This window comes from Hyla sarda, chromosome 1 (genome assembly GCF_029499605.1).
Source record: "Hyla sarda isolate aHylSar1 chromosome 1, aHylSar1.hap1, whole genome shotgun sequence".
NCBI classification, from domain to species: domain Eukaryota; kingdom Metazoa; phylum Chordata; class Amphibia; order Anura; family Hylidae; genus Hyla; species Hyla sarda.
The window spans coordinates 266,081,545-266,107,432 of NC_079189.1; the positions used below are offsets into that span (position 1 = coordinate 266,081,545).

General features: G+C 45.2%; 1 protein-coding gene across 2 annotated transcripts in view; it reads left to right on the top strand.

Annotated features, from left to right (window-relative positions):
* MYDGF (myeloid derived growth factor) overlaps nucleotides 1-905 on the top strand; it is a 35,463-nt gene extending 34,558 nt beyond the window's left edge. For both annotated transcript variants that reach the window (XM_056571823.1, XM_056571813.1), the window contains one exon: nucleotides 709-905. In XM_056571823.1, the coding sequence (XP_056427798.1) occupies nucleotides 709-897 (189 nt within the window). In that variant the 3' untranslated portion in view covers nucleotides 898-905. The remainder of the gene's footprint in view (nucleotides 1-708) is intronic.
* Nucleotides 906-25,888: the final 24,983 nt, after the last annotated feature.

Sequence of the window (25,888 nt, forward strand, 5' to 3'; positions counted from 1 at the left end):
AAAAATAAGCCCACAATGGCGTTTGACAAAAAATTATTATGGCAGAACATGGCAAAAAAAAAGGATTTTGTTGGGAAAAGTAAAAATCTTAAAAAGTTAAATAAATTGGGCTATAATCGTACCAACCCATAGAATAAAAATAACATTTTTTTAATGGCACTCACTGCACAGTAAAAAAAAAAAATGTTAAGCCAAAAATGTTCATCTTCACAATACTTATGTGTTTTTCACAAAAAATGCTGCATGAATCAACAAAGATTTACCACTAATGTAAAGTACAATATGTAAAGAAAAAACAATCTCAGAATCACGTTGCTAAGTAAAAGTATGTCGGAGATATTACCACTTAAGGACACACGTGTCAAATTTGAAAAGTTGCAGTAAAAATAAAAACTTAAGATTACACACGTGTGTGTGTGTGTGTGTGTGTGTGTATATAGTGTTGTGTCCTAGCCCCCTCTGTAATCTTCCCCTCATCCCTCCTTGGTACTGTGTGGTGACATGATCGCAAGTGCCTAAGCAGCTGCATGCCTGCATGTACTACCTCAGATTGGTAGAAATCTATTTTTTGTTTGCCCCTAGATAAAGTTAATGCAAACTAATCTATATATTTATAAGAAGTAATGTTTATATAACCCAATAATATATAATGATGGCTCTGGGCAATATTACACTAAATGACACACACTGAAGAGTTTTCTCTTTCAGAATAAGACATGCTCAGCCTATCCTAGCTTAGCACTGAAAATACAATTGCTGGGAGGACCAGAACCAGGCATGGAAGGTGCTGTTAACAGACAGAGATGTTACATAGTGATGGGCCAGGTCCAAAATGGCCACCAAAGTGGTACCCAACAGTCATCATGTGTGCTAAGAACTACTGGACTTCCTATATAGAATGTGTCGACAGCTAAGAACCATTTGGCCCATCTAATCTGGCCAATAATTGAAACGTGGCTCAGGATTATTATTTATTTAAACTAGAATCTCCTGCAATGTACTCATCTGTAGACAGCGGTTTTAACTTGTACAGGACCCAGGGCGTATGGATACGCCCTGTGTACCTGGGTCTTAAGGACCCAGGGCGTACAGGTACGCCTGTGGGAATTCCGGGGTGACTGCTGATATCGATCAGCAGGCACCCTGCGCAAATGCCCAGGGGGGGGAGTCATCAGAAACCGCCCCCCCCCCTTTTGGCGCGATTTGCGCAATTCCAGGTAATTATGGGTCTATGGTCACCCGGAATATAAGGGGGATCGCGGTTGTCCAAGACACAGACTATCCCCCTGATCCCCCTGAAGGAATAGGAGTATGGTGGCAGGGGTGCCACCCTTCCTATCCCTGCTATTGGTCATATAGATGCAACAACCAATAGCTGATCGAGGGGGGGGGGGGGGTCACTTTCGTTTTCCCCCGTTCTGCCCACCCACAATAGGTGGGACAGGACGGGGAAACCGACAGGCGCCGGCGCCGAAGGTCACTTACCGATCTGCAGAGGCTGCGTGTAACAGTGATCGGCGGGCGGCCATGTCGTGCGGCTGGCTCCTTTGGATCCTACGGAAGCCGGTGAGTTGCCTAGCAACATCTGGAGGGCTACAGTTTGAGACCACTATACAGTGGTCTCTAACTGTAGCCCTCCAGATGTTGCAAAACTACAACTACCAGCATGCCCAGACAGCTATTGGGCATGCTGGGAGTTGTAGTTTTGCAACAGCTGGAGGTGTACAGTTTAGAGACCACTGCACAGTGATCTCCAAACTGTGGCCCTCTAGATCTTGCAAAACTGCAAATCCCAGCATGCCCAAACAGCTGTCTCGGCATGCTGGGAGTTATAGTTGCGTAACTTCAGCTGTTGCATAACTACATCTCCCAGCATGCCCTTCGGCGATCAGTACATGCTGGGAGTTGTAGTTTTGCAACAGCTGGAGACACGCTGGTTGGAAAATACTGAGCTGGGTAAAAGAACCTAACTGAAGGTTTTCCAACCAGTGTGCCTCCAGCTATTAAAAAAAGTACAATTCCCAGCATGCATGGCCTGTCAGTACATGCTGAGAGTTGTAATTTTGAAACAGCTGGAGGTTTGCCCCTCCCTCCATGTGAATGTACAGGGTACATTCACACGGGCAGGTTTACAGTAAGTTTCCTGCTTGAAGTTTGAGCTGTGGTAAATTTTTCGCCAAAGCACAAACTCCTAGAGGGAAACTCACCGTAACACGCCAGTGCGAATGTACCCTAAACACTCTACACTACACTAACACATAATAAAGGGTAAAACACTACATATACACCCTCTTACACTTCCCCCCCCCCCCATAAAAATGATAACCGTATTGTATGGCAGTGTTTCCAAAATGGAGCCTCCAGCTGTTGCAAAACAACCACTCCCAGCATTTCCGGACAGCCACTGACCGTCCAGGAATGCTGGGAGTTTAGCAACAGCTGGAGGCACCCTGTTTGGGAATTACTGGTGTAGAATACCCCTATGTCATCCCTAATTTAGTCCTTTGTTGCGCATGATGCTCTCTCACTTCGGAGCGAGCCCCGTCGTATTTCAAGGAAACAGTTTAGGGCCACATATGGGGTATTTCCGTACTCGGGAGAAATTGCACTACAAATTTTGAGGTACTTTTCTCCTTTTACCCCTTATGAAAAGGAAAAGTTGGCGGCTACACCAGCTTGTTAGTGTAAAAAAATAAAAAAATTTACACTAACATGCTGGTGTTGCCCCATACTTTTTATTTTCACAAGCGTTAAAAGGAAAAAGACCCCTAAAATTTTCAACGCAATTTCTCCTGAGTACGGAAATACCCCATATGTGAAATGCTCTGCGGGCGTACAACAAGGCTCAGAAGTGAGAGCGCGCTATGTACATTTGAGGCCTAAATTGGTGATTTGCACAGGGGTGGCTGATTTTACAACAGTTCTGACATAAACGAAAAAAAGTACCCACGTGACCCCATTTTGGAAACTACACCCCTCACGGAACGTAACAAGGGGTATAGTGAGCCTTAACACCCCACAGGTGTTTAATGGAAATTCTTCAAAGTTGAATGGAAAAATTAGTAAAAATGTAATTTTTCATTTGCACAGCCCACTGTTCCAAAGATCTGTCAAACTCCAGTGGGGTGGAAATACTCACTGCACCCCTTATTAAATTCTGTGAGGGGTGTAATTTCCAAAATAGGGTCACATGTGGGGGGGGGGGGGGGTTTCCACTGTTCTGGCAGCACGGGGGACTTTGGAATGGAAGTCAGGGGCCTTGTGCGTTTACAAACAATCTTTTTTTTTTTTTTTCAAAAGCTCAATGGTGCTCCTTCTCTTCTGAGCATTGTAGTGCTCCCAAGTAGTAGTACACCAAAGGGTGTAGTTTTCAAAGTAGTATGCCATTTTTTATTTTTTTTGCTGTTCTGGCACTATAGGGGCTTCTTAAATGTGACATGCCCCCCGAAAACCATTTCAGAAAAACTCACTCTCCAAAATCCCACTGTCGCTCTTTCCCTTCTGAGCCTTCTACTGCGCCTGCCGAACACTTGACATCCACATATGAGGTATTTTCTTACTTAGAGAAATTGGGTTACACATTTTAGGAAGATTTCTCTCCTTTTACCCCTTGTAAAAATTCAATAGCTGGGTCTACAAGAACATGCCAGTGTAAAAAAAAAAGGCATGCAGTTTTTATTATGGGTATTTCTAATATGAATGCCCTTAAAATCCACTTCAAAACTGGACTGGTCCCTGAAAAATTTTGAAAAATTTGAAAATTTTTTGAAAAATTTGAAAATTGATGCTATACTATGAAGCCCTCTGATGTCTTCTAAAAGTAAAAACATGTCCACTTTATGATGCAAACATAAAGTAGACTTATTGTATATGTGAATCAATATCTAATTTATTTGGAATATTCATTTTCCTTATTAGCAGCGAGCTTCAAAGTAAAAAAAAATGCAATATTTTAAATTTTTCATAAAATTTTGGAATTTTTCACTAAGAAATGATGCAAGTATCGACAAATTTTTACCACTAACATAAAGTAGTATATGTCACGAAAAATTAGAATTAGAATAAAAATTAGAATTAGAATAAAAAGTAAAAGCATCCCAGAGTTATTAATGCTTAAAGTGACAGTGGTCAGATGTCTGGGTCCTTAAGGTGTTAAGGCACCTGCCTCTTGTCAGTATAGCGCTGGCTGGTGCTTTTTGCCATCTTTCTAAGGCTGCATTCACACCACGTTTTTTACATACGGGTGCCGGATCCGGCAGGGGGAGGGGCAAACCGGGCACTCCCGTACACCAGCCAGATCAGCCCGTGACTCCATTCACTTTAATTAGCCGACTGGAGTTAAACGGTTTTAGGTCTGGTCCAAAACTGCATACGGGTCAAAAATGGTCCGATCTGAGTCACTGTTTGACTCCGGTCGGCTCATTAAAGTAAATTGAGTCACGGGCTGATCCGGCTGAGGTATGGGAGCGCCCGGTTTGCCCCTCCCCCCGCCCGATCCAGCACCCGTATGTAAAAAACGTTGTGCGAATGCAGCCTAAGAGGCATAATACCCATTTAGAGCTACGTTAAAGGGGTTATCCAAGCTTAGGAAAAAAAAATGCTTTCTTGCCTTGCAATACTGCACACAACCTGAGGACTAGAGTGGTGCTGTGATGTATCTCAGTTCCATTAAGATAAACCGAGCAAAGTTTTGAAAGAAGGGAGCTATGAGTGGCAAAAACCCTGAAACAACTGTCTACAGCTGTTCTTCCTGTTAGAGGAGATTTTGGTCTGGCTGATAATACTTAAGTTTTGAAACATAACTATCAACGGATTAAGGTGTGACCTTCAGGAAAGCTATCTTCAGGAAAGCTATTTTTTTTTTTTTTTTTTTTTTCAAATTCAAAAAAGGGTTTTATTGAAAGTGATAAAAGAAGCATTACAAGCAATAGGTGAGTCACAGGATAAACAAACTTATAAAAGAGAAAGGAGTCCGGTGGCCAGGGTAGGCCCAATGGACAGCAGCTAAACAATGCATAAACACATGACATGTCATATATCGAATAAGAACAGCAAGTGGTAAATTCCACAATAAGTAGTGCAACAAGCAGTCAATCAGGAGCAGCATATAACGTCCCAGGCACAAGGGCCAGGGTTATCTAGATAGGTCGGGTATGAGTCCAAATGAGGAACCTGAAATCAACAATAGGTGCGCCAGTGGAAGTACCAAAGAGAAAGAAAGCGAACAGATATAAACGGTGTTGTGTGGGAAACAACAAGAGACAACAGAAAAGGGAAAAGGGCCATGGAAGGAGGAAAAGGTAAGGAGTCAGGTTCTGAGCAGGAAAAGAGGGACATACAGACAAGGGTTGGCAAGAAAAGGAGAGGGACTGAGAAGAAGAAAAAAGAGGGAGGGGTGGAGAAAAGGAGCCAGGAACCAGCGGGTGTCACATCAGCATGGATGCAGGGAGTAGGATTGATACGGGAACCCAATGAGAGGGAAATCACAGGGATCTGCATCTCTGGGAGGAACAAAACTGTACCCATGGGAGCCAAGTGGTCTCAACACGCACAGCGTCATCAGGATGAACCGACATCAATTCCTCCATCTGACGTGAGTTGGCAACTTCCGCCATCCATTCGTCCAACGTAGGGGGGTCAACAGACCGCCACTTTCGGGGTATCACTGCTTTCGCGGCCTGAAGGAGGTGCCTCGCCAGAGACTTCTTGTATTTAGCCTGCGCCATGGAGAACATAAACAGTAGGGCAGCAGCAGGAGTGGGGGGGACACAGATCCCAGTGACTTCTTGAACAACCCGGAGGACCGATTGCCAGAAGGGGACGAGTTTGGAGCAGCTTCACCAGATGTGCGTCATGGTACCCTCCTCCACACCGCATCTCCAACACACACTGGGGGACCGAGGGATACCAGCGGTGAAGCATCGCTGGGACACGGTACCAGCGAGTGAGAATTTTGTAGCAAGTCTCCTGGGCTTTGGTGGCCACCACCCCTTATGGGTCAAAAAGAAGCATTTGGCCCAGGCTTCAGGAGAGAACAACACTCTCAGTTCAGCCTCCAAAGCCGTGCAGTAAGCAGGCACAGCATGCGAGCGCTGGGACTGCAAAAGTTCATAAAGAACGGAGATGGAGTGGCGGGGGTACGACGAGGCCAGGCAAAGGCGCTCAAAGGGCCGCGGGTCCCTATGTAAGTCAAAATGGGCAGGGATGGAGGAATAGAAATGGTGTAACTGCAGATAGGCAAAGGGGGCCCTGGTAGAGGAAGGGTACTCCTCCAACAAAACTTCCAAGGGTTTCAGGTGGCGCGCTGCTAGGACGTGTCTAAAGCGCAAGGGGGCAGCAGAGGAGGCTCCAGGTGGGAAGTCAGGATAGTCAGTGACTGGGAGGAGGGGGCCCATGCGGTCAACCAAGCTACTGTTCCCACGCACAGAGTGTAGGGAGGCCAAAGTGTGGCGAGTGGAGTAGGATGTAGGAAAGGCAGTCAGAGAAGCAGGTGACCAGGTCCAGGGGAGGGTGGATAAGGCCTTGGTGCATAGGTCCTGGGCCATGCGTACCCATTGCTTGGATTCGGTGTTGTGCGTCCAGTCAAGGACCCGTGCATGTACACAGGCTAAGAAATATAAACGGCAATCCGGCAGGCCCGCTCCACCCGACAGTTTAGGCCTGGAAAGGAGGAGACGGTTCAAGCGGGGTCTAGCCGATGACCAGACGAACAAACCGAAGCAGCGTTGGAGAGCACGCCAGTAGGAGGAGGGGAGATGAATGGGTACGGTTTGTAGCAGATATAACAGCCTGGGTAAGAGGTTCATTTTTAAAATGCTAATTCTTCCAAACCAGGAAAATTCTCGTCTATCCCAGGCGGCCAGGTCCCGCTTAAATTGCGTGAGAAGAGGAGAAAAGTTAAGAGGGAACAGAAGGGACAGATCGGAGGGCACTTTCATACCCAGGTATGTGATACCCCTGGAGGGCCACGTAAAGGGAAAAGCTGAACGGAGAGAGTCCACTGCATGTCCTGGCAACGAAACATTGAGGGCCTCTGATTTAGAAAGATTAATTTTAAAATTAGACCAGGCACCAAAATCTCGAATTCGAGACATAAGATTAGGTAAGGAGGTAACAGGGTTCGAGAGATAGACCAGGAGATCATCGGCAAAGGCCGAACATTTATATTCCCGGCCTCCGGTGGAGATTCCCTTAATGTTGGGATCGGCTCTGATGCCGGCAAGAAGGTGTTCCATCACCAGGACATACAGTAGGGGGGAGAGGGGGCAACCTTGACGAGTGCCGTTGCGGATGGGAAATGGGTCAGACAGAGAGCCGTTAATCTTCAGGCGGGCTGCGGGGGAACTGTAAAGGGCCAGTACTTTAGAGGTGAAAACAGGGCCAAGGCCGATGTGACGTAGGGTCTGCGCCAGGGAGGACCAGGAAACACGATCGAAAGCCTTCTCGGCGTCAAGGGAGAGTATCATTACAGGCAGTTTAGAAGACTGAGCGTAGTGGATCAGATCAATAGTCTTGATCGTGTTGTCCCTGGCTTCCCTCCCCGGCACAAAGCCGACTTGGTCAAGATGGATTAGGGAAGGGAGAACGGAATGCTATTTTTTTTTTAAAGAATTTATCAATTTCAAAACTTAAAAAATTATACAATACAGAACATAATAAAACACACTCCAGGAGGCAGAAGGCAAGATCTAGTTATTGAGAACAAGGAGCAGTGCAGTGAGTACAAGCAGTATCATAATAATACAAGATACACAGCAGGAGCAAACAACTCACCCACCAGGCAACAAGGAGAATGGTATATAAAAAAAAACCTGGAGCAATACTGGCCTAATACAGACAGACCATAAACACAGAAGAGTAGATGATTCCTCAGCTCACCTATTTAGCCAGACACCTGACGCACGGTACTGTGTGAAACAACACCGAGGTAATGTAGAAAAAAGCAGATGTCAAGCGCAGGATAACATGCAAATAAAAGTGGATTCTTTATTCAAGCCACAAGACAGCAGGACACAATATAACGTTTCAGCTGCTATAATCAACCTTACTCATACAAAGAAAATGGCCATTCCTTTATGGGAAGTGGTGGACCCAAGTACCGCCCAGGTGTACACCTGGTTCAATCAGCCAAGTCCACCCCCACAAAGGAAGTACAGAGACATGGATATGGTATAAAGAAAAACACATTGCAGAGAAAAATAAATAAAAATGCCATTGTGCAATAAAAGTACATAAATTATAACTAATACATTAGAGGCATGATCACATATGTACATATAAATGTAAAAATATATGTAAAAAATGCCTGAAATGTTTATATTGGAAGAGGCAATATTATAGTCTTGGTATGAAAAAGCTGACAGGTGTAAAATTTTTTACCAAATAATAACATAAGATTAATAATGTAAAATAACATCCTGTCGGCGATTGAGTCCTTTGGGAAATCGACAATCTAGTTCCATAATCCAATATACCTCGCGGTCAAGTAACTTTTGTCTGAAACAATAAACACAGTCACGCAACACATATAAACCCCAGCACAAACTCCCCCCCCCCCCCATCACTTCCCCATCACCACCAAGAATCAAATAACTAAGCTAAATCAAGTCGGCTGGGACCTTTGACCAGGAGGATCAGTAGAAGCACTAAGGCAAAGCCACGGGACCCACACTTTATCAAATTTCTTCGTGCACGATACAGAGCCTCATACCAGGCTGATCCAACGGGACAGAGGAGGGGGCTAGGCATCCTTCCAAGTCATCACCACTTTACGGGCACTAAAGTGGCGCAAACAAATATAAGCTATAAGCCCTAGAAGACACACCTGAGGAATGAGGAGAAAGGGGAAATTATCTGCTAAAAACTGCATCACCTCCCTCCAGAAAGGGGTAATACAAAGGCAAACTCCATACCGCATGCAAGAACATTCCCACCTCCCGTAAGCAACGAGGAAAAAAAAACATCTGACGGAGAAATGCCAATATGCTTCAGCTTCTCCAGGGTGTAGTAGAGAAGCAGCACAAACTGGATTGTATCAGCATATCCCTAGTGCTAACCACTGTAGGGTAGTATGACCTCTCCACCTTTTCCCATATCCTCTACCTACTTTCTATAGGCCACCTCGAAGGGTCTGCAAAAGGGCATGCAAAAAGGCATAAGCTTGGGTAAGAGGCTTAGAAATGTCTTTAGACGAGTAGGAAAATAGGAACTTGGTGCAGTGCTGGATCTAATAATTACCTAGGACATAGAACAGTATATAACTGTAAACTGTTTATTCAATGGCACATATCTACATGTTTCTGGCCTGGAATGGGCCCTTCCTTAGGGTTATGCACGTTATCCTGAGGAGGGACCCATTCAGGGCCAGAAATGTGTAGATATGTGCCAATATATAAACAGCTTACCGTTTTATACTGTTCTATGTCCTAAGTAATTATTTGGGATTAGATCCAGCACTGCATCAAGTTCCTATTTTCCTACCTACTCGTCTACTACTATACCGGACTAGCTGGTCCTGGCACCGGGAATTCAGCTGCAGCATCGCACCTTTTACTATATGCATGCAGATGTGCTGGAGGTACCGGAAAATGGCACTCCCAGGTATGTGGTAATGGTCTTTTTTTATAACTGAGAAGAACAGGAAAACCTGGTCCTCCCTAAACAAATGGGCAGCAAACTTGACTCCGTGGGTTCCACCAGCCCACCATGTCTTTTAGGCACCTGGAGGAGAGCCAGTAGTAGGATCCCAGAATGCTACATAACTGCCTGAAGAACGGTTAGGGGGAAGAATTGGAGCCAGATAGAATACTGTAGGTACAGGAACTTAGGGAGATAGATCATTTTAAAATATAGAGGCATCAGGGAGGATTTGGCCCAATTGACGCGCAGGCCCAAAAGAAAACCAAACCGGTCAAGGAGGTCAATTAAGGAGTGAAGAGAATCCTCTGCATCTGTTAAGTAAACCAAGGTATCATCCACATAAAGAGAGACCTTCTCCACAATAGACCCTCTAGGGATGCCATGTATACTTGGGGCCGCATGGCTCGCCGCTGCCAAGGGCTCAACTGCAAGCACAAAAAGGAGAGGAGACAGCGGAAAGGGGTCCAACATGTCCAGGTTTGTGCGGATATGTGATATATGCCCAAGGACTATCATATATGAGGCTGACCCTTGAGCAGAACCGCGGGCTGAAGCCCAAGGCATCCAAAACTCCCCAAACATAATGCCATTCCACTGAATCAAATGCTTTATAGACATCTAGGCTCACTACAAACCCTGAGGGGAGACCCTCCCCAGCTGCCACAAGATTTAGCTGAAGTCTCTTAACATTAATATCAGTAGCTCTGCTTGGCCAGTCTATGAATGATAGAGGTAATAACACTATTAAGGCGGGTAGGCAAAATTTTTGCCATAATCTTAATCTTGACATTCAGTAAGGAAATGGGTCTATAGGAATCAGGGAGCTTCGGGCCCTTGCGAGGCTTGAGAAGAAGAACAGTCAATGCCTCTCTCATAAAGTCTGGAAGAGATCCCGCATCGGCGGCTGCTGTAAATAACTTCGACAAAAGGGGGACTAGCCTTTCCTCGTTCATTCTGTACCAGTCCCCAACCAGCCCATCTAATCCAGGAGTCTTCCCTGGTTGGATAGCCTGGGTCACCTTCTCAGCTATAAAGGGAGCATCTAGAGCAGCAGCTTGGACCCAACTAAGGGTAGGGAGGGACAGACCGCCCAGAAAAGACAAAAGTTCAGCTCGGTAAGGGGGAGACCAGAAGGAGTATAAGGAACAATAAAAGTTCTGAAATTATGTTATTAATAGTTGAAGTATCCGTCACCAAAGACCCAGTCTCATCAAGTATACAGGGAATCAATGCCACAGGATGGCTCGCCCTTGCCAAGTAAGTCAGAAGCTTCCCATTTTTGTCCTCAAACTCAGAGATGCCTCCCTATCTGTTAGTTTTAGTTGCACTCTGTCCTTCTGAATTATTAACAGAGACCTCTGTGCCTTGGCCCAAGGCTGCTCATTATCCGTGAAGGGATCCCTGACAAAATCTGCTTCCAACTCCTGCCCCTCAGTCTGCAAAGCCCTCTCCCTAGCCGAATGTGTCGCCCGCTGACCAGCAACATCCATCATGAAAGCCCCCCCCCACTGTGGCCTTATTGGCATCCCACTGGACTAAAGCATCAGGGTGATCTGCATTATGTACAAAATAATCACTGTGTGACACCACCAGAGCGTCAGAACAGCTTCTGACTGTAACCAGCCGAGTAGCGGGACAAGGACCCAAATTTAACGTGAGGACTATGGCAGAATGATCCGAGATCCCTGATGACAGAATCCCGAACCTAAGAAGCCACTATCCGCAGAGTCTCCCTAATCTACATACAGTTGAGAGGGGGAGACAGAGGCAGACAGATTCCATGGAGATCAGTCCAGGGGAAAAGGAGGAGGGGCGGCTTCAACCCACTACAAGGCCTCAGCAGGGGAGGTGAAAGTGAAACATTTTGTGGAAGCGCCATCCACTACTCTCAGGTGCGCTGGATACAACATGGAGTATTTATATATTTTGGAGTGGAGTTTGGCCTGAACTTCCGTGAACCGGATCCGCTGCTTCCAAAGCTCCACAGAGAAGTCAGGATAAAAGGACACTCTGCTGTCCATGAAAAGGACTTCACCTTTAAGCTGTACAGCCCTCAGGATAACATCTCTATCTGGAAATGAAGTATAGTGACCCCCGATGATGGCCCCGACATACGATCATTTCAAGATATGATTGCCTCTCAGAGGCCATCGCATGTTGAAGGCAGCATCAACATACGCTGCTTTTGTATGTCGGGGCCATCGCATAAACGGCTATCCGGCAGCGCAGACTGCTTCAGCTGCTGCCGGATAGCCGTTTACGGTGCGCCATGTGCCCCAGCTCTTCGGGGTCCCCTGCTACGCAGGCGCTCGCCTTCAACGTCATCACGTCATCGCGCACGCCGTCCCGTCATCCAATAGGAGCGGCGTGCGTAGCGACGTGATGGTGGCGACAGAGAGCAAGGATCCCAGGCAGCAGAGACGTTCCGGAGTGACTGGGGTTTTGGCCATTTTTCTGGTGTTTTTTTTTTCTGGTGTTTGGGAACAGCCAATTTTGTACCCTGTGGTAGTTTTTCCCTGCTTTCAGGGGACCACTTTGTCGGACAGATGCAGAGCGCCCCGGCCCACAGAGTGTTAGGAGGTAAGGAGTGATGTATAGCATAGTGTACCCGTGTATACTGTACAGGAGCCGGGAATCTTGTCACTATACTGACAGGGTTCCCTGCTCCTATAAGCCCGCCTTGGTGGCTATACACTATATACAGTCATATATAGATGTCTGTATACAGTGTATAAGAAAGCCGACGTCCACTTACCTCCCTGGCTCCTGTCCCAGCTGCGTCCATGCAGCTCTGCTCCCAGTGATGAGGGACGGTACAATATGGTACAATATGGTACAATAATGTAACTCGGTGTCGTCGGGTGTGGGCGTATGAATGGTGTGATAGAAGTGTAAGAGGGTTGTGTATACAGAGTGATTGGAAATGAGAGGTTGGCATGAGAATGGGGTATACTTTATTTTTTGGCCATAAAAGGGCAAAATAATATGCGTCGAAATGTGTAAATAGTGGGAGTGATTTGCATAATATCTCTTAAGGGCTCTCACTGTGGGGGGTTTCATCCATACAGTGAGGGGTATTTCACACATGTTGCTGGTTTCTCACGGGTGTGCACTTAGTTTATTAATTTATTAATGTATTATTTTAAGTAACTTTATGGTGATCTGCACTTTGTGTCTGGGAACTGCATGCGGGAGACTTTTGCGTGCATGCGTGCATGGCATGCATTCATAAATTATGCATGTAGTCCCTAGAGATATATGGGGGTACGTGCACATGAATACACGGGTGCTGGTATGCACATGCATGCACATGTAAATGGACAAGAATACTTACCATTAATAATTGTGTGTTAATTTTTATTTTATAGTATATTAATGTAACTAAGAGGGTGTTATAAAGGGTATTTTAGTGCTAAATGTTTATGTTTAAAATTTATACTGTATTATAGATATGATTTAACAATACGATTTATTTGATTACTATAGATTCTGTACAATAGAATTATATTTCTTTATACTTATTGGGGCACTAAAAACATATCTACTTCTTATCATCAAAAAACATTTTGGGGTATGTGTAATGTAATAACAGTAGTCAGCCCACTATATATAGCACGCGCAGTGGGATTTTTATAGGCTGGCTATAGAGATTTAATTTTTGTTGCGTAAGCACAACTACTCCGGGAATGCTGAGCAGCGTGTGCGCGGTCCTCTTCAGATCACGCGTGCGCATCATTGAAGTCAGACACTAGGCCATCTGACTCGCTACGCAGGCGAAAATATCGGGGAAAGGTCCATTATTCATTGAACATGCGCAAACTCTTATGAGATCGCGCGAGTGTAGTAACAGTTATTCCGGACCTGCGCAGATGCAGTAAGTACTACAATTGATTATGGGAATGGGGCTAACAGCTTGCGCAAGCACACTGCGCATTAAAGCGATGTGCGACACCGGAAATGGTTTAATAGCTTGATACCGGAACTGATTGTATGGTGAGTGTGAATGGGGAAAGAGATGCAGCCCACACTTGACGGCACTGAGGTAGTAAATGTGTGTGTTATATAAAGATGTGTTTGTGATTCTTAGTCATGCGCCCCTGAAGAAGTCACCTAGAGTGACGGAACGCGTGGGGACTGAGGGTTTTTTCAGGGGACACCCGTTCTCCATGTGACAGTGTGACGTATATTCATCTGCTCCTATGACCGTATGCTGTTTGCTTGATAGACCTACATTGATGTTGTAGCTGCTCAGTACTTATTTGGAGTATTCTTTGCACTAATGTTCACCATGTTTACAGTTTCATAATTATTCTCATTTGACATTTATTTGGATTTGTACTGTAGCACCTATTTGTACCTGTTACTCATTGAATTTGTACATTGTAGGGCCATCGGTCAAGAGAAAGGATATTGTTTATATTTATTGACTAGAATTTAGACAGGTGTCCTTGCTTTTTGAGGGGGAATCTCTCTGTGGCTAGAAGTGGTCTAGTGTGATTTATGGGCCTCCTTTTTTAAATGTTTTTAATTGTTAGGATGTATGTACCTTTGGATAATAAAGCTATCTTTGGTTTATAGCCCCAGTCAGTTCCTGTGTTCCATCCCACTGCTCCCCAATAGGCACAAGTGTCTCCCCAGTAGTCATCAACCACACATATGTATACTGAGTTGTCACCCCCATACAAATGACATTGTTCTGTTACACTGGGACAAGTCACTATGTCACAGTAGTCAAATTTAAAGCTAGCCACTTGGTCGCTGGAAGAGTTATAACAAAACGTGGGATTCGACTTTTGAATCACTTCCCAGTCAAACCAGTATTTTCGTGGAGTCAAATTGGGTTGTTGGGTTTGCACCCCATTTATACAAAAAGGATATGTATCAGGAGCATGGTGTAGGAACCACCCTCTTGCAGTGCGAGGCGTGTATCCATGTTGATTTTCCTACCAGTTTGGTCGGAGTTGTCAGTAGAACCTGGTAAGGGCCTTTGAATCTAGGTTCCAGCGGCTCCCTCATGTGTCTTTTCACAAGGACAAACTCTTAGGGCTGCAGATTGTGACTTCCTTGCTCAGTGTCTGGATTTGGAATGAAAGAATAAAACTGCAACATGTGTTACTTTCAGTTCATTACACAGTGTAATAACAAACTTTACTGGACTATCATTCCCTGCACTAAGCTGCTGAGGGTAGTAACATCCTAGCTGAGGAACCCCCCCCCCCCCCCCAAAGGTGTCTAATATGAGGTTAGACTTGTTGGCTGTCGGGGTGTGTTTCTAACAGAGTACAGTGCTATGGGCAGCACTTATGGCCATGGAAGGGACAGTTCTCTACTGGCTTTTAAGATTTTGCAGGTCTTGCAAATGCCACATCCCTTGACATATTGTTCAACTGGTGTTGTTATTCCTGGTGCAAGGTAGATTATGTTGATAGAAGTGATCATTTGGTTTTTTCCTCTGTGGGTGACTCCATGAGCCCATTGAGTCACCCCCAGGTAAAGGGGTTGAGGAAGGCAAATTCATTTAGTTCAGCTCCCATTTTCTCCCACATATTCTTTTCCTTGTCCAAGGCTTGAGTCTGGAACTGTTTCAGTGTCTTGAGTCCGGTGTTTTCCTTTTCCTCTTCTGTTTCTTCTGATTTTTTCTTCTGTCTTCTTGTCACCACATATATCCCTGCTCAGGGCCAGATTAATGTAGGGGCTGATGGAGCTGCAGCACCAGGCCCCTACAGTAGAATAGGCCCAGCCGGCCACCAAAAAGGCTGCCGAGGAGCAAAGCCGCCCGCGCTGCAAGACCACAAGAGAACAGAGTTTAAATCCTCTCTACTCTCGCAACTCTGTACTCTCGCGGGCCGTGGCGGCCGGCAGTCAGAGCCAGAGGCGGCTCTACCAACCCTCGCTCTGGTTGGGGCGTTGCTCTGGCCCTGACCACCGCAGGGGGCCCTCGTCACATTCTGGACATCCCTGTCCCGAAAGATCTTTTTGGGACACAAGGATGTCCCGGCAGTTACCTCTCTGCGGTGGCCCCCGCGTTAACTTTATAAACGCAGGGGCCGCCGGGAGGTAGCACATGCAGGGACGTCACTGACGTCCCGTGCGTGTGCCCATGGCAACAGCAGAGCGGAGCAGCGAGGAGGAGGACGCGCGCGCAAGGTAAGTTACCTGTATGTTGTACATCATCTTCAGTGTTCCAACCACCACTCCTCCTATTCCGGGACCTACTGCTATGGCCTGTAGGCCATAGCAGTAAATTGTGACCCCGGACCGGAGGAGTGGTGGTCGAAACACTGAAGTGGGGCAGTACACAGACATATAGCCTCCAGCAATACTCTGTATATGGCTGGAGGCTGTATGTTTGTGGGGGAACTGTACTGCACCTAATGTGGGGGACTATACTCCACCTAATGTGGGGGAGCTATACTGCACCTAATGTGGGGAACTATACTGCACTTAATGTGGGGAGCTATACTGCACTTAATGTGGGGAGCTATACTGCACCTAATGTGGGGGAGCTATACTGCACCTAATGTGGGGGAGCTATACTGCACCTAATGTGGGGGAGCTATACTGCACCTAATGTGGGGAGCTATACTGCACCTATTGTGGGGGAGCTATACTGCACCTAATGTGGGGGAACTCTACTGCACCTAATGTGGGGGACTATACTGCACCTAATGTGGGGAGCTATACTGCACCTAATGTGAGGAGCTATACTGCACCTAATGTGGAGAGCTATACTGCACCTAATGTGGGGGACTATACTGCACCTAATGTGGGGAACTATACTGCACTTAACCCTTTAACGACGCAGGACGCATATTTACGCATTTTTTTTTATGCTGCGACCCCGCATCACATCGCGTCGGTCCCGGCGCTCATCAACGGCCGGGACCCACGGCTAATACCACACATCGCCGATCGCGGCGATGTGCGGTACTAACCCTTTAGAAGTGGCGGTCAAAGCTGACCGCCGCTTCTAAAGCGAAAGTGAAAGTATCCCGGCTAGTCAGTCGGGCTGTTTGGGACCGCCGCGGTGAAATCGCGGCGTCCCGAACAGCTTGCAGGACACCGGGAGGGTCAGCTTGCAGGACACCGGTGTCCGATCGACGAATGACTGCTCCGTGCCTGAGATCCAGGCAGGAGCAGTCAAGCGGCGATAACGCTGATCACAGGCGTGTTAATACACGCCAGTGATCAGCATAGGAGATCAGTGTGTGCAGTGTTATAGGTCCCTATGGGACCTATAACACTGCAAAAAAAATATAAAAAAAAAAGTGTTAATAAACGTCATTTAACCCCTTCCCTAATAAAAGTTTGAATCACCCCCCTTTTCCCATAAAAAAAAATAAAACAGTGTAAATAAAAATAAAACATACGTGGTATCGCCGCGTGCGTAAATGTCCGAACTATACAAATATATTGTTAATTAAACCGCACAGTCAATGGCGTACGCGCAAAAAAAATTCCAAAGTCCAAAAAAGTGTATTTTGGTCACTTTTTATACCATTAAAAATGAATAAAAAGTGATCAAAAAGTCCGATCAAAACAAAAATCATAGCAATAAAAACTTCAGATCACGGCGCAAAAAATGAGCCCTCAAACCACCCTGTACATGGAAAAATAAAAAAAGTTATAGGGGTCAGAAGAGGACATTTTTAAACGTATAAATTTTCCTGCATGTAGTTATGATTTTTTCCAGAAGTACGACAAAATCAAATCTATATAAGTAGGGTATCATTTTAACCGGATGGACCTACAGAATAATGATAAGGTGTCATTTTTACCGAAATATGCACTGCGTAGAAACGGAAGCCCCCAAAAGTTCAAAATGGCGTCTTTTCTTCGATTTTGTCGCACAATGATTTTTTTTTCCGTTTCGTCGTGAATTTTTGGGTAAAATGACTGATGTCACTGCAAAGTAGAATTGGTGACGCAAAAAATAAGCCATAATATGGATTTTTAGGTGGAAAATTGAAAGGGTTATGATTTTTAAAAGGTAAGGAGGAAAAAACGAAAGTGCAAAAACGGAAAAACCTTGAGTCCTTAAGGGGTTAAGGTGGGGAACTATACTGGGAATCATCTTCAGTGTTCCAACCACCATTCCTCCGATTCCGGGACCTACTGCTATGGCCTGTAGGCCATAGCAGTAGATTGTGACCCCGGACCGGAGGAGTGGTGGTCGAAACACTGAAGTGGGGCAGTACACAGGGGGCTGTATGTTTGTGGGGGAACTGTACTGAACCTAATGTGGGGAGCTATACTTCACCTAATGTGGGGGACAATACTGCACCTAATATGGGGGAACTCTACTGCACCTAATGTGGGGAGCTATACTGCACCTAATGTGGGGGACTATACATACTACACCTAATGTGGGGAGCTATACTGCACCTAATGTGGGGGTCTATACTGCACCTAATGTGGGGAGCTATACTGCACCTAATGTGGGGAACTATACTGCACCTAATGTGGGGAACTATACTTCACCTAATGTGAGGGAACTATACTGTACCTAATGTGGGGAGCTATACTGCACCTAATGTGAGGAGCTATACTGCACCTAATGTGGGGGAACTATACTGCACCTAATGTGGGGGAACTATACTGCACCTAATGTGGGGGAACTATACTGCACCTAATGTGGGGAGCTACTATATAAGGATAGGAGTTATACCGTACCACCATCAGTGTCTGGATCACTATATAAGGATAGGAGTGATACATTTCATAAAAAGGCCCAGAAAAGTTCTCAGCACCAGGCCCATGCTCTTAATCTGGCCCTGCCCCTGCTTCCTCTCGAGTGAGGGGCTGTATTGCAGCTTCTTTAGCTGCCTTGTCTGCCAAGAAATTTCCTTTGACTTCTTCAGATTCCAATCTTCCGTGCGCTTTGATTTTGATAATTGCCACTTGTTTAGGCAGTTTTAAGGCTTCAATCAGGGTTCTGGCAGCTTCAAAGTTCTTTATAAGGGTTCAATTTGCAGTCATGTACCCCCTTAGGGCCCATTTCAATCCGAAGTCCAGCGCCACTCCATGCCCATAGGCGGAGTCTGTGTAGATGTTGGCAGTTTGTCCTTACGAGATGCGGCAGGCTTCAGCTAGGGCAATAAGTTCTGCCTCCTGTGGGAGGGAGTGGTCTTGCCAGAAGAACTTCGAACGGGCTAACTACTGAGTATCCCGTGTGTAAATTGACACTTTCATCAGCATATTCAGACCTGTCTGTGTAGAGAGTAATAGTTGCATCGTCTATTGGTGTTTCTTGGACCGTTGGTAAATGTGATGTCTCCATTTCCATAACCTCTAAGCAATTGTGCTCCGGATCACCAAGGTCTCTATCATTTTGTTCAATTTGTTTTTCTTCCTCATCCCCCCTCAAGAGAGGAAGCAGGGTAGCTGGATTGAGGACTGTGCATCTCTGAAGGTAGACATTATCAGGGAGTAAGAGAGAGCATTGAAGCCTCACTTGTCTTTGTAGAGAAAGTGGATTTCTTTGGTATTGAGTTAGAATAGCTTTCAGATCATACGGAGCGAGGATAACTATGGAATGTCCAAGAATGATGTCTGAGGTCTTGTCCAAGAGATCCTTAGCTGCTATCACAGCTCGAGGCAGGTGGGTGCAGTTTGTGCAACAGGATCTAGTCTGCATGAGTAGTATCCCAAAGGTCTCAATTTGTCTCCATGTTTTTGTGCAAGGATTCCAGAGGCATGGCCCTTTGTTTCAAAGACAAACAGATAAAACGGAAGTTCGGAATTTGGGATACCAAGTCTGGAGCAGACAAGATAAGGTCTTTTAGGCGGTTCAAACACTGTATGGCTTCCCATGATAGTGACTGCTTCTGAGTCATAACTGGAATGGCATCATACAGAGCTTGCATCAGTGCTGAGGCATCAGGAATCCATTGTCAGCAGTAAGTGATCATACCAAGAAAGGCTTGTAGTTGCTTGACAGTTGTAGGTACAGTAATTTCTTGTATGGCTTGCTTCCTGTCTTCCGTGAGGTGTTTAGCACCTTGAGAGATACAATGTCCTAGGAAGACAACTTTTTGTTGTGCCCACTGAACTTTCTCAAGGGACACTTTGCAGTTGATTGAAGAAAGGAAAGATAGCAGAACGGAAGTGGTGGCACATTCATCTTGCGATGTGGCACAGAGTAGAAGGTCATCCACGTATTGAAGTAAAGTCACATTAGGATGGGCACATAACCATGGATGCAGACAGGTGGATAAGGCTTGAGAAAAGTGATTGAGGGAGTTTTGAGCACCCTGTGTCAAGCGTGTCCAGGTGTATTTTCCTCCTTGGTGAGTAAAGGCAAACAGGAATTGGCAGTCTGGATGCAATGGAACGCTGAAGAAAGCATTGGCTAAGTCCAGAACAATAAAAAACTTGGCATCTGGTGGTATCGAGCTGAGCAGAGTATGTGGGTTGGGAACAATGGGAGTATCCAGAATTGTGGCAGCATTAATGGCAAAAAGGTCATGTACCATGCATAACTTCTCAGGTTGTCCTATTGGTGTCTTCTTCTTTACTGGAAACAAAGGAGTGTTTGCTGGGGAAACACATTTGATTAAGGCTCCATTCTTGAGAAGAGTTGCAATTTATTCAGAAGGAGAAGTTTCTTGGTTTGCTTCGAGCAGATACTGGGGTACTCAAGGTATCTTGGCTCCGGGTTTTAAGAAGACCTTAACAGGCGGAACAGGTAAGAGTCCAATATCATCTGGGCCTCTGGACCAGACACGGTCAGGAATTTGTTATAGATGGACATTCATGACCATCAGTCGAGAGGTTTGCAAAATATAAAATTCTTCTGGTGAGAGTGGTTGAGGTAATTCAAGGTGCATGCCATCATCTTCATATTTTATGGTGGCTTTGAGCTTCAGGAGTAAATCTGCACCTAACGGGTTGAGTGGGCACGTATCTGATGTAAGCAGCCAGGAAAGAATATCTTGATGTGCTCCAATAGGTATAGGGTTGGTGAAGTTCGAAGTAACAGGTGTGCCATCTACTCCCACAAAAGAAAGACGATCAGAGGAGATAAGAGAAGTGCATGGTATGTCTTTAGAGCGTATTACGGATCTGGCTGCACCTGTGTCCACTAGGAAAGGAAGAGTTTTGCCACTGACTGTAAGATTTCCAAATAGGTTGGTCCTGATTTAGAAAAGTCAGTATGAGTGGATACTTGAGAAATCAATATGGGCACAGGCTTGCCAATGTCCTATGGAGGACCATAAGGTAGATGTTGGAAGTCTGCGTAGTAGGAGGAGCAAGGATTATGCTCAGATCCGGATTCTTGATGATTTCTGAATCTGACACGTTTAGGTGCATCCTGTTGATTAATTCTGTTGTCGGGTGTCCATTGTTGATTCATCCTGAAGTGTGGTGGGTATACAGGGAGAGGTCCAGATTGTTGTTGATCCATATTATAATGGTCTTGTGACATCATTGGCCTTACAGTGGCTGAATCCATCCGGTTGTCGGAAGGAAGAGGGTTGGATCTGCAGTGTCGCTGGAAATTTCCGGTTTTACTACATCTGTAGCAGGTGATGTTTCTGACGGATGGTCTTCGTTGTGCATAATTCCGAACACGGTACTGAGGAGGAACAGTTTGGTCCTGAGGGACATAATTCTGAACCAGGTATTGAGTACTTTGTGGTTGGATTGCTCCATTATACATTGTAAGTGCATCTTGACAGATTGCCACTTCGGAGAATTTTTTAGAAGGTGCAGCTTCACTTTGTTTCTCAATAGCTTTCACAATGAGTAAGGTTTGTTTTGGTTCAAGTTCCACATATTAAGGCCTAGTATCCATAAGTCTCTTCTTTGTAGTATCAGTCAGGCCACTAACAAAGGTGTTGATGAAGACTGACGAATGATTATTGGTTTCCAAGTCATAGCCTTGATCCTCTCCATAGGTTCTTGAGAGGCATCAGATATATTGCTAGAGCTGGAGGCTAGGCGGTCTCTGGCCCAGGCATGTAATTTTCGGCAGAATTCGGTTCCAGAAGAGTATGTCTCTTGATCCACAATACCAGTGCTATCAAGACTGGTGGAGATGATAGGCCAAAAAGCGTCTCTAGCCCTAATAGAGACTAGAAGATGTAAATCCTTCCATACCGATGAGTAGGTTTGTTGGATTTGCTTGACTCTTCTATAGAAAGGCATTGGCTGTTTCTCTGGGTCAGGGAGTTGGCTGATAAGATTATTTATTTCCACCGGGGTGAAAGGGACATATTTATGATGGGTATTTAATGGTGCTGTTCCAGGTGCATTTGTTTCCCCACTAGGGGTGGATGTAATTGGCATTGTTTCTGGTGATCTAGGTCTTGTTTCTTGAGGTCTTGAAAAGCCAGGCAATAGATCGAGTTATTAAGCTGTATAGGCAACACTGTTGATAGAGTGACTTTGGGTAGGCCAGGTATTAAATCATCTTGTGTTATTGGTTGTTTACCCAAGCGTTTAGGTTGATTGAATAAGTTGGCAGCATTCACCAGAGCTTAGACAGTTTTGTATGTGTTGGAGATAAGCCTGATTTCTTACAATGTGGGTATTGGTTGGTGATGTTTAATAGAGGACACTATTACACTGGCACAGATAGCAGGAGGAAATCCGAAGAAACCAGAATTAATGGGTGGAATAGCCAAAGTGCAAAGTTTTCTTTCTGCAGCAAAATCAAGAATGTGGTGTATTGTGGACTGGAGCTCCTTTATACAAGCATCATGTTGGTCAGAGGAATTTCTGGGACCAACAGCATGTATAATTATGATACAAGGCAGTGTCCCGGAACCTGTAACGGCCAATTGGGAGGTTACAATGGGCCCTTGTTGTTTTACCAGCAGGTTAGAGTCCTGTTAGATACTACGCCCCTCTGCATTCACTAGGTCAGCAGCAAGTCCATCATTATGTTGAAGATATGAATTTGCAGGGTTAACTATAGCTTCCACTTTCTGGGTTTTAATAGAACCAAGGCCAACTCGGAGTAAGGTATTATTCCAGATTCTTGCTTCAAGAGCCGTTTGGAAATTTTCAGGCACCCTATTTGCTAAAATAGTTCGGAACATAATACTGTTGGCACTATTGGGAACCTCTTGAAATCGCACCACAGCTGGTGTGATTGTATTAACAGGGGAAAGAGGTGTCATTCCTTAGGATTTATGATGATGATCTTTAGTAGGTGAATAGAATTGTACATGTGGCTCATTTAGGACTGGAGGACTTTCTACATTGGCCAGAGGTGTCTGAGACCTCAGTGGGACCCAGCGATTATTAGCAGAATCAAATACAGGGCTTTCAGGTGGGGAACGGGCTGGGTAAAAAGTGGGAACAGGCTGTCGGGAGGAAGGTACGAGAGAGTGTGTGGACTGATGTGGATATAGGCGGGTGACTTGGTCAGCAGGTACATAGTAACATCCATCTTGGGTCATAACTGGAAGGAGGTAAAATGCCCCTGCATTAGGAAGGCTGCTAGAGGAAGTTCCGGTTGGAGGCCTTCTGGCATCAGGCAAGGCCTGTTTGGGTGTATTGAGTGTATGCTCAGTACAGGGAGTAGGTAGTTGGGTGAACCAAGATGGCTGACAGAAGAGGAAGTAGATAAGACTGAACTTCTGGGTGTAATGGGTGTTTCAAGATGGCTGCCAGTACAGGAAGAGGAAGCAGCAGGATCCATATTTCTGGGTGTTTCAAGATGGCTGACAGTGCAGGAAGTAGGTGAGGCATCACTTTCGTGTATAGAAAGATGGCTGCTTGGTTCGCCAGGGGGGGTAGCAACATGCTGCCACCGGAAGGAGGTAACATGTAATATAGTGGGCGGGGACATTTTGGGTGGGGGCCATTTTGAGAGTACAGGGAGGGCTTGTAGGAGTACAAGGAGGAGCATTTAAAGGCCGGGCTTGGCTACAAGAAACACAGTTTTCAGCTAAGGGCAGGTTTTGCTGGCCACAATGGGGACACACCCAACAGTTAGAATCACCACCTTTATATGGTGGCGGCAGGTCTTTATCTTTGTAATACAAATATGCAGTTACATTTTTCCTTCCATCTTTGCATTCCACTTCTACATATTTCTCTTTTGTTATGGAACATGAAGTGCGGTACCAGGCTTGGGCAGCAGCCAACAAATCATTATCCTCTAATATCCCTTTATGCTCCTTAATGGCCTCAGACCATATGTCTTGGTGCAGTCTACTCTTCTCATGAATGCCACAGATAGACATTAATTTCTTCACTTTTTCAAGATGCTTCTTTCCTTCACTGTGCATGACTATTATATGTGCCTCTATATATCCGGGGAAAGAAACAGTCTGACTTTTAAACAAAGACGGCAAAGTGTTCATCTTTATCTTTAAAAGTCAATCAATGCAAGAATTGAACAATTTTAAAGCTTTTAAAGTCTCAGGGAAAGTGAGGATCGTGCAATTACCCTATTAACAAAAACTCTCAGTGAATTGGCCAACCAAAAATTGATACTAAACACCAAACAACGGGTGCGTACAGTGACAACCAAATTTATCTCTAATACTACTATTATCTTCTAATCTAAATCTTTTACTGATACACCACAAAAGATACGAGGGTAAATTTTTTGCTCAAGTACACCGCAAAAGATATCAATAAGCCACCATAAAAACATCCTCTGATACAGAAAAAGATACTCAGCTGATACAAATCAAAAGCTATCAGATTTGAATCTGATACATACAAAAGATATCAGGAGTACAATCAACCAAAAGTTACCAGGGACCTCGAACACAAAAATCTACGGCACTCTTAACTCCCTTGACCAAATCCACTGGATAGATCAAAAAGTCACAAAATCTAAATTAAATTCAAGCAAGAAAAAAAAGCTAGATTTTTAAAGACTCAAAAAAAAAAAAAAGGCTCCTATTTAAATTTCCATGATAATTATTGTTATCATTAAGGAGTACATTTGACCTTGCTTTGGTACACTGTGTTTAGCGTTTGTTTTTTTTCAAATTCAAAAGATATTTTATTAGCAAAGGAGTAACAAGTGTACATAAAAAGAACCATCAACAGTCCAGCCCGTTGGTCTGGAGAGACCCAAAATACAAGGGGCATAAAGTCAAACTGATACATACTAATATTGGAGTACAAATGCATCAAAACAATGAGCAGAACGCAGAGAGCATACATTGTATAGAGTTAAATTAGATCCTGCTCGAATAACCAGAAAATAAATGGAGTATGTAGAAAGGCGACTCGCTAGATGCACAAGATGTAAGTAGCAAGGATACAACGGAAAGATAAAACTATGAGCAAGAAGAGGATAGATAACACACTCACAGACACACAAATACACAAAAGAAAAGGGGTCAAGGAAAAAAGACTGAGGAAGTACATAGAAACAGAACACGTAAAAGATAAAGGACAAGAGAACCTAAGGCAGAGACTGCTACCCAGAGTACCAAGGGATAGTGTGGACCCATGGGTCACCTAACAAGGGCTCACAGCGGGGGCAGATAGCACATGGGTAAAGAAGCGCATAAGAGCAGGGGATGAATCAGGCCTACATTACAACATCGAACTATACCTCCCAGAGGAACAGAATTCCCCCCACGGAAGCCAGGTGGACCCACTCTCACAACGTCGTTCGGGAGGACAGCTAATAGCTCCTCCATGTGACGCGTCTGCGCCATCCATTCCTCTATGGTGGGGGGGGGGGGGGTCCGGGGATTTCCACTTCCGAGGAATGACTGATTTGGCAGCCTGCAGAAAGTGCCTAACCAATGATCGTTTATACTTAGCCTGCGCCATGGGGAACGTGAAGAAAAGTGTAGCCTCTGGGGTGTGAGGTACCTTAATGCCCGCGACCTCCCCTACAACCCGGAGTACAGAGTTCCAAAACCCATTCAGGACCGGACACGCCCACCAAATATGAGTCATCGTACCCTCAGCAGTACCACATCTCCAACATGCACTGGGCACAGAAGGGTACCAGCGGTGTAACATCAACGGCACTCGGTACCATCTAGAGAGGACTTTGTAGCACGTTTCTTGGGATTTAGAGGCAATAACCGCTTTATGTGTTAGGTAAAAGCATTTCGCCCATTCTTCATCAGAAAACGATTTGCCTAATTCAGTTTCCCAAGCCCGACAATAGGCCGGAAGGGAGCTAGACCTGGGCGATATTAAAAGATCGTATATTAAAGAGATGGCATGCCGAGGGTAAGAGGAGGCAAGGCAGAGACACTCAAAGGGCGATAGCGGGCGGTGCACCCTAGCTTGACGGGGGAGCGAGGAAAAGAAA